Here is a 9,594-nt window from a genome sequence, read left to right on the forward strand (position 1 = left end):
AGCTGTAATAGCTAGACTGAGAATGTATTACATATTTATTCATATTTATATAGCTATATTTCCAACACCAATATTCAGAATGATTGACTGTCATGTTTTATTAAATCAAGTCCATATAGTAATAAAAAAAAAAGAAGAAATAATGATTTTTTTATATTTTAGGATATATATATATATATATATAGAGAGAGAGAGAGAGAGAGAGATAGATAGATCTATATAGATATATAGATATTTAGAATATTATTTAGAATGTTTTATTTTGTACTATTGCTAAACTTAAACCTGAACCCTTTGTGTTTCAGTCCTTGAGACTCCTGTTTGCATGTGAGTACCAGGTCACTGTGTTTCTTCCAGAGTGGGGATCATTTTAGCATGTGGGGACTGTGTATATCCTCCATGTCATGGTCTTTGGTTTTGAATTTTTATTCCCGAGTTTTATTCTCTGCCTGGGTTTGTTCCAGTTCAGGTCTTAAATTATTCTTAGTTTAATTTGTTCTTTTTTTGAGCTGTAATACTTTTTTGTAAACTTTGAGTTCTGAACCTTTTGTACTGGTTTAGATCATGTATTGTTCTCGTGTTAGTTTTGAATTCTGGGATTTTATTAAGCTCCATTTAATGTTGTAAAGTTGTTGGTCATGTGTTTAGATCCCTCAGCTTCTTTTGCATCAGGGTTTACAGGTGTCTTATGGGTTTTTTAAGATTTTTTTTATATCAGGGGTGTCGAACTCCAGGCCTCGAGGGCCGGTGTCCTGCAGGTTTTAGATATCACCCTGGGTCAACACACCAGAATCACATGATTAGTTCATTACCAGACTTCTGGAGAACTTCAAGACATGTTAAGGAGGTAATTTAGCCATTTAAATCAGCTGTGTTGGATCAAGGACACATCTAAAACCTGCAGGACACCGGCCCTTGAGGCCTGGAGTTTGACACCTGTGTGTTATATGTTAGTTCTGCTTCCTGTCTGTGCCTTCCTCGCTTCCCTGATTGTCTTGACTTGCCTTAATTAAGTTCAGCTGTGCTTTGTTGGCCATCTGTCTCCTGCTGTGTAGTCATCTCTCTGTGTGTATGTATTTCCTCCATTGGTGTGTTGCTGTTTCCCTTTTTGATTGTGAATATTTTGCGTCTGTGTGTTTTTGGGGTTTTTTTTTCCCCATTTGGACACATTTTAGATATGCCTCCTCCATCCTGTGTTTGGGTCCTCATCCATCCCCCATACTGATTCTGGCACATACGAAATGAAATAACAAAACACTGGATTAAAAAATGAGGGAAAACAATGGGTGCACAAAAAAGGGAAGGCTTAAGATACAAGCTATGCAAATCAACCATCTAGGGCTGATTATTTGAGCTTAAAGTAACTTTGTATATTTCTATTTCTGAGATCCCAAAAGGTACACGTTTAGCACTTAATCCACTGTGACCAGTTTCTATATCTGTCTTTTATATCTGTATAATGATGATGATTATTACAGAAAGTTACTTTTGAGTTCAATTCTCCTCGAGAACATTTACTCGCTCTTGGTTATTATCAGTTGGTAATAAATGCAGATATTAGAAATATAATGTGCAGTATAGCTAGATTCAAAAAGTCCCATATACCATAAAATTAAAATGTTAAGCACTTTATTGTCTGAGAGTGTGGTCATGCTGCTTCTGCTCACCAAGACATTTAATGGTTCTGTATTAAATTGATTGATTTAACTAGTGAGTCAGATATTTAACCTGTTTTGTTATTCAGTCTCTGGTTTTCAGCTTCACTGGGGTCATTTATTTCACCTCATTCCACAGGGTCTGCAATGTGTCTGCATGCTTCAGCTCCACGCCCAACCACATGTACACAACCCTCCAACACTCATTTGGTGATGGCCCAACCCCAAATAACTTCCATTCTGGTCTGACAGACCAATGACACCCCGTCCCCTGAGCACATGGGAGGAGAAAGTAAGCACGAGGGTGCAACAGAGGGAAAGTACGAGGATGAGACCGAACATGCCAAAGTCTGCATAAATGATCCGAGAGTCAAGAGGAGGTTCTGAATCAGCTGAGAGTTTTGCGTGGACCTGGTTCTGATGTGGTCCAGTAGGAAGAGGCTCATCAGGATCTACAGGAGATTTTCAAACAGTCCTCACGACTTCATTCCTGGTTTTGAGTCTGTATATTTGGGGATAATCAGCATAAACTCTCAGAAGAAAGGTGAGTGTGTGTGTGCCTGCCTGGCTGGCTGCTTGAGCTCTGACAGAAGACCTCAAAAAAGTGTCTCCCCCACACGTCACTTGGTGACATGCTTTGATTCATCAACACATAAGTACGACTGTCCTCATCAAGTCGACTGAGAGAGAGAGATGAGAGTGAATAATTAAAAATACCTGAGCGTCTGATGTCCTAACACACATTTACCGGATGTTTGAGCTGAAAGCAGAGGCATCCATTCATCATTAGTGGCGCTCTAAGTTTGGAGGCAGTGGTGATTTCCACGCACATGTCAGTGGTTTAATTTTGTCTGAAGGGATGCAAAGCGGAGACTTAAAGTGAATGATGAGAGCACTAATGGAGAGACAAAGGCTGCTTCATGAGACAAGAGAGGTAAACACAGAATAAGCTCATTTTTAAAGTGAAGCTATACTAGTGTTTCAGATCTGTGAGAGTGACTCTTTCTTTTTTTGCTTCTTTTCCCCACAGATGTCATGAAGCGGAGGGATTCAGTCAGATAACCTGAGATCATAAAAGACTCCTCATCATCATAAATTCTGCCAATTCTGAGGCCCTAAAGAAGTTCTGTCTTGAATATTTCACTGTACACTTCCTGGACTGTCATGGATTCCCACAGCGGTCCTTATCTCAACCATAAGGCTCTCTGCTCACCTCTGGGTGCAGCCCGGCTATGTCAGTTAGCTTTGGGCTGTGCTGTGATCGCGATGGTGACCCACACTGCTGGCTACAGTGGCTCACACGGCGTGTTCTGCATGGCGGCGTGGTGTCTTTGCTTCGCCATGTCAGTGCTGGTGTTCTTCCTGGATGCAACTCGTCTCTACGGCTACCTGCCCGTATCCTGGGACAACCTCACAGTCACGTGTGCTGCCTTTGCAACGCTCATGTAAGTCACAGAGTCAACCTTTGAACTGGAAGTTACATTTTGACCACCTTTCACTCGTCATACCAGTTTTTTCACATGCAGCAAATTAATATCCACCCAACAAAACTACAAAAATACATCTAACGGATAAACTAGTGCATAAAAAGAAACAAACATTATCTTCTGAGTCCTTTTAGATGAAGAAACAATAAAAATATATGCACACCATGATCCAACTTCTCCCACTGGCAAATTCTCGCAAGAAATAATTAATTAAATCTGCTATTTAATCAACAGTGGGAAAAAAAATGACAATTAATAATGTAAAACTGCTCCTCAGTGATGAACAGCAGATGATTATCATTCGACTACAGTTTTCTCCAGCTTTAAGAAATATTTTTGCACTTTCCATTGCACTTTTTTTACAGCTAGCAACTGTTGCTTATCACCGTCAGTGTTTTCCAGCAGCAGGCAGTTAAAAGAGGATTTATAAATCTTCTATATGCTCTGCACTCACTTTTTGCACAGGCAAGGTTGGCACTGAGCTGCTAAATATTTATGTACACAGGTGAAAAGATGCCTTTTTTCTAAAAACTACATTACTTAGCAGGCAGATCTGAAATGTGAGTTAAATACTGGACTCAATTCATCAAGTGTCCCTCCAGATAAATGCTTCTGTTGCTATGTTGGATGTGCTAAATGAATAAACACAGCAAATATTCACCACATCAAGTTTATGGAAAATGGACAGGACTTATATACAATGTTTCTACTCAGCTGAGCAGTCAGAGCATTTCCTACAAGTGTCATTCACCCACTGACGCCCAAACACTCATTTATACCGTGTTTTTATCTAACGTCTAATCGCTTTCTAGCACACACAAACACTGATAAGGAGTCAGGGATCTTCCAATTAGCAGATGACCCACTCTACCACCTATTGTGTATTGTGTTTAAAAAAGCACAAACAAAGAAACCTACATAGTTTTGACTAGATAAAAATATTGCAGTTTGAGATCTTATAACCTGGTCTTTACTGCTAAACACACTTGGATCAGGTGTTGTTAAATTGTGAGACTTTAGGGATATTTGAACTGTTCTTGATTACAGCCATCTTTAAAGCCAGACTGACTTCCTGCGTAAACACACCTCTAATCAACTCTTACCTATGTGGCTGAAAGAGTCACAGCTTTAACAGAGGTAGAACGTTAACCTTTCATTGCAGTACTGGGCACATAATCACACTACTGTCACTGTGTGAGGTTTTTTTTACGGGACTTTTGATCCTGTACAGGATCAAAATTACACATACAGGCTGAAAAATCTACATATATCTTTACGAATATTTGGTTAAATGTCCCTTAGCAAGCTGTACCTTGGCCAGACCTTTGCAAAGTGATGACACGAATAAATAACTTGTACATGGGTACAGTTGTTTGAAGTGATGATCTTAGAATCTGCAATTGTTTAGAAATAGCTCCAAGAGACTTTCGAAACCAACATTTTGCAAATTTGTTGCAGTCAGAAACTTGTTTCCAGTTATACCAAAGCAGTTATAATGGGAAGGTTAAAAGTCAGCCTCACTCATAATTTAATGCCATAACTTAGAAAATAAAACAAAGGTTCTTGTGAACATAGTTTGACTGCTGACCTATTAAAGACTGCACAGTGTATATTTTATATAGTGTATCTTATGAGACGTTACAGACATAGTTGTAAATGTAACTCTGGTTTTCTCAGATTTAATAAACTCATATAGTTTTTCTTTCCTTCTTCTGCAGGTATGTGACGGCCTCTGTTGTTTACCCTCTGTTCTTTGTGCAATCCGAGTGCCCCTACGCTGGCTGTGATGTCAGAAATTTCCGCATTGCCGTCACCGTCTGCTCCATCCTGGGGACTCTGGCCTACGGGGCGGAAGTGGCCTTGTGCCGAGCAAGACCAGGCCAGATTGTGACGGGTTATATGGCCACAGTGTCCGGCCTTCTCAAAGTTGTTCAGGGCTTTGTAGCCTGCATCATCTTTGGTGCACTGGCCAACCGGAGTCAGTATTCCCAGTATGCAGGCACAATCTACTGTGTTGTTGTCTATGCTTTCTGTTTTGCTCTCACAGCACTGGTGATCATAATGACTGTATGCAAGCGGACCAAGGCTGTGTTCTGCATGCCCTTTGACCGCTTTGTGGTAGTGTGCACCCTCCTCGAAGTACTGCTCTACCTGAGTGCATCAGTGGTGTGGCCAGTGTTCTGCTTTGACACAAAATACGGCTCGCCATGGAGACCGTCGTCCTGTCCACAGGGGAAGTGTCCGTGGGACAGCAAGGTTGTGGTGGCCGTGTTTTCCTTCGTCAACTTTGGACTGTATTTGGCTGACCTGATCTATTCCCAGAGGATAAGATTCGTCTCCTCACATAGGCCCAGTAACTCGCGGGCCTAGCAGTCCTTATTTGGTTATTGGTTTAAGTTATTTATTTGCCTCAGTTTATGATTTTTGATATTTAAAACCATAGAAAAGGTAAATTTGTAATGCACAAGTTTCCCAACCCAGGTGCTGCACTTACTCTGCTGCTGAGACATCATGAATTTGAACTGAAAGCACTCTTGTGGAATTTCACTGCCACACCCTACCACGGCAAAACTGACCCCTTCTTTCCTAGGAGCCAGCCTTACCCAGGCAGTCTGGACACAGTGGTATGTCCTGCCGAATTCTCATAATACAAGACACTCCCACTATTCTTGACCTGTGACACAACACACACTTCCTTTCTACTTGTATTTCTGGTTAAATAATACATAAAAGTCTTGAATATAAATAGCAAACCTGGTTTTGGCATCCATGGCATCCCTGTCATCTGCGAACCCCACACCAACGATCTACGGACTCAGGCTGCCAAAAATAAACACGAGCCGTCTGCACTCATACTAAAGCCATGACACAGCATTTATAAGAGGCTGGTGTCTTTAAAGCCTCTCTATGAAATGCTTTCCTCAGTCTATGCAGATGAGGAGAAAATTATCAGCCGCCCTGTAAGATTTAAAGTTTTTGTCAAAATTTTCCCAAGTGCCTTTTTCAACAGAGCAGGGGATTTTCCGCATAGCTTTTCTAAACAAACTAGTTTTCTTAAGAAAGCGTAGATTATTTCTGTTTGCACCCAATAACGAAATTATTTCAGAAAATAACAAAGAATTACCAAAATCAATTTACACAGAGTATTAAAACCTCAGCAGTGTTTGAGCTGTTGCTTGAGAAAGCATCATGCCAAAAGCCAAAAGAAATCAGTTTAGACTTGAGAAAAAGAATCGCCGATGCAAAGCGTGGCATGGATATACAAAGTTATTACAGCATTTCAAGAACTGGAGAGAGAGGTATCGTGAAGAAGGTCAAAGAGAGCCACAGAGAACAGAACAAGCAATACTCTGGAAAGAAAATGTGATGTGATGTTTAAAGATCCCAGAAACACTCCCAAGACACTATCGAATGACTTAGCCGATTCTGGATGCTATTGCAGTCACTAGAACTCAGCACCCCTGGACTGTGAGATTGCAGAAGAGCTCCACTTCTGCAAAAGAAACACCTTCAAGCCAGACTGAAGTACACTAATGACAACCTGGAGAAATACTGGAGGCGCATCCTTTGGTCAGCTGAGACAAAACTAGGGCCACAGACAGACACAGCTTATGTTTGGAGAAAGACTTGGAGAAGACCGTCCCCACAGTGAAACATGCTGCTGGTAGTATTATGCTGTGTAGCTGCCTCCGTTTATCTTAAACTGGGAATCTCTACGCACCAAGGGACACTATGAGCGTGGTCAGAGTGGCCAAGAAATGTTTATACAGTCTCACAGATTAATCACATGTAACTCAATATGTGTGCTTATTTTGCTTTTTCTTGTGTTCTGTCACATATGTACACGTTGTTATGTTACATACAGTGGGGCAAAAAAGTATTTAGTCAGCCACCGATTGTGCAAGTTCCCCCACTTAAAATGATGACAGAGGTCAGTAATTTGCACCAGAGGTACACTTCAACTGTGAGAGACAGAATGTGAAAAAAAATCCATGAATTCACATGGTAGGATTTGTAAAGAATTTATTCGTAAATCAGGGTGGAAAATAAGTATTTGGTCAATAACAAAAATACAACTCAATACTTTGTAACATAACCTTTGTTGGCAATAACAGAGGTCAAACGTTTACTATAGGTCTTTACCAGGTTTGCACACACAGTAGCTGGTATTTTGGCCCATTCCTCCATGCAGATCTTCTCAAGAGCAGTGATGTTTTGGGGCTGTCGCCGAGCAACACGGACTTTCAACTCCCGCCACAGATTTTCTATGGGGTTGAGGTCTGGAGACTGGCTAGGCCACTCCAGGACTTTCAAATGCTTCTTACGGAGCCACTCCTTTGTTGCCCGGGCGGTGTGTTTTGGATCATTGTCATGTTGGAAGACCCAGCCTCATTTCATCTTCAAAGTTCTCACTGATGGAAGGAGGTTTTGGCTCAAAATCTCACGATACTTGGCCCCATTCATTCTGTCCTTAACACGGATCAGTCGTCCTGTCCCCTTGGCAGAAAAACAGCCCCATAGCATGATGTTTCCACCCCCATGCTTCACAGTAGGTATGGTGTTCTTGGGATGCAACTCAGTATTCTTCTTCCTCCAAACACGACGAGTTGAGTTTATACCAAAAAGTTCTACTTTGGTTTCATCTGACCACATGACATTCTCCCAATCCTCTGCTGTATCATCCATGTGCTCTCTGGCAAACTTCAGACGGGCCTGGACATGCACTGGCTTCAGCAGAGGAACACGTCTGGCACTGCGGGATTTGATTCCCTGCCGTTGTAGTGTGTTACTGATGGTGACCTTTGTTACTTTGGTCCCAGCTCTCTGCAGGTCATTCACCAGGTCCCCCCGTGTGGTTCTGGGATCTTTGCTCACCGTTCTCATGATCATTTTGACCCCACGGGATGAGATCTTGCGTGGAGCCCCAGATCGAGGGAGATTATCAGTGGTCTTGTATGTCTTCCATTTTCTGATGATTGCTCCCACAGTTGATTTTTTCACACCAAGCTGCTTGCCTATTGTAGATTCACTCTTCCCAGTCTGGTGCAGGTCTACAATTCTTTTCCTGGTGTCCTTCGAAAGCTCTTTGGTCTTGGCCATGGCGGAGTTTGGAGTCTGACTGGTTGAGGCTGTGGACAGGTGTCTTTTATACAGATGATGAGGTCAAACAGGTGCCATTCATACAGGTAACGAGTGGGGGACAGAAAAGCTTCTTACAGAAGACGTTACAGGTCTGTGAGAGCCAGGGATTTTCCTTGTTTGAGGTGACCAAATACTTATTTTCCACCCTGATTTACGAATAAATTCTTTACAAATCCTACCATGTGAATTCATGGATTTTTTTTTCACATTCTGTCTCTCACAGTTGAAGTGTACCTCTGGTGCAAATTACTGACCTCTGTCATCATTTTAAGTGGGGGAACTTGCACAATCGGTGGCTGACTAAATACTTTTTTGCCCCACTGTATATTGTTACGATGGTGGATGCTCATGTTAAACATAGCCAGGATTCAAATAATGAGGTCAAAGTATGTAAAAAAGCCAAGTTTCAGACATCTTTTTTCTACTCTTGGGTCTGAATGATGTCATAGAGAGTGTATATGAATATTATGGTCATCTTGGGCACAGAGCTCTGGCTTCAAACTAACTGTTTGTAAGGGGTAGCTAAGCCCCCAGTATATGGTAAGCTGTGAATCATGCAAAGTTACTCTAGTTAATATTATGGAGATGGAAATGAACATAATAGATCCTGTTTAATTGATAGTTAAAAGGGTTGTACTATACTTATTAAAAATGACCTGTGTGATAATCCTTGTAAACTGTATTGAGACACTATGTGATTTTACATTCAAATAAACTCAGATTTGTTGATTTAAAAGTTCTGTAATAACGTATCTTCCCATGAGTGAACTAATTAGTGAATCTTTGATTGGTGATCTCTGATATTTGTAGAGACCAAAACAATAATGATAACACCGATTATTGTCCTTGCTTTTGTTTTTGTATGGAAACTTGATTTAAAATGAGCTCTAATGTTGCCCTGCACACCCTCTTTGATAACATCCCGGTGCTGTGTTTAAGGCTTGTGCTGCCACCAAGTGTCAAAATAAATAATGAATTCAGTGCACGATATTATATAAAATATGTTTACATGTGTGGTGAAAATAGTCTCTACGTACATTCCTATTTCTCTGAGCAGAAAAAAATGTCAAACCTTTGAGCTAAACTTCAGTGAGTTTTGTTCAGATTTTACATTCACCTCTGGAGTCTGCAGACATGAAGCCAAATGACCTGCATCATGCTGCCGCTGCCACACGACTGAGGTGGTGAAACACAACCTGTGTAATGATGGGTGGAAGTTTGTCAGTGTGAGGCTTAAAATATCTCCAACAAAGACGTCTTTCTAATGTGCAAATTCAGGATGACATCAGTCATTTTGAGCGTATGACCCA

The 9,594-nt window shown here is 41.1% G+C and overlaps 1 protein-coding gene across 2 annotated transcripts; it reads left to right on the top strand.

Annotated features, from left to right (window-relative positions):
- The first annotated feature begins 292 nt into the window (after window positions 1-292).
- On the top strand, window positions 293-9,338 carry LOC146516403 (myeloid-associated differentiation marker-like protein 2). Of its 2 annotated transcripts, XM_085161483.1 has the most exons (4): window positions 293-2,199; window positions 2,513-2,589; window positions 2,686-3,100; window positions 4,861-9,338. In XM_085161483.1, the coding sequence occupies exons 3-4, from the start codon at window positions 2,820-2,822 to the stop codon at window positions 5,510-5,512; spliced, it is 933 nt and encodes a 310-aa protein (XP_085017609.1). In that variant the 5' UTR covers window positions 293-2,199; window positions 2,513-2,589; window positions 2,686-2,819; the 3' UTR covers window positions 5,513-9,338. The 2 variants fall into 2 exon arrangements, with proteins under 2 accessions (XP_085017609.1, XP_085017608.1); XM_085161482.1 differs by having other exon boundaries at window positions 293-2,589.
- The last annotated feature ends 256 nt before the right edge of the window (window positions 9,339-9,594 follow it).

The sequence above is a fragment of the Neolamprologus multifasciatus genome, chromosome 6 (assembly GCF_963576455.1).
Source record: "Neolamprologus multifasciatus chromosome 6, fNeoMul1.2, whole genome shotgun sequence".
Classification (NCBI taxonomy): Eukaryota; Metazoa; Chordata; class Actinopteri; order Cichliformes; family Cichlidae; genus Neolamprologus; species Neolamprologus multifasciatus.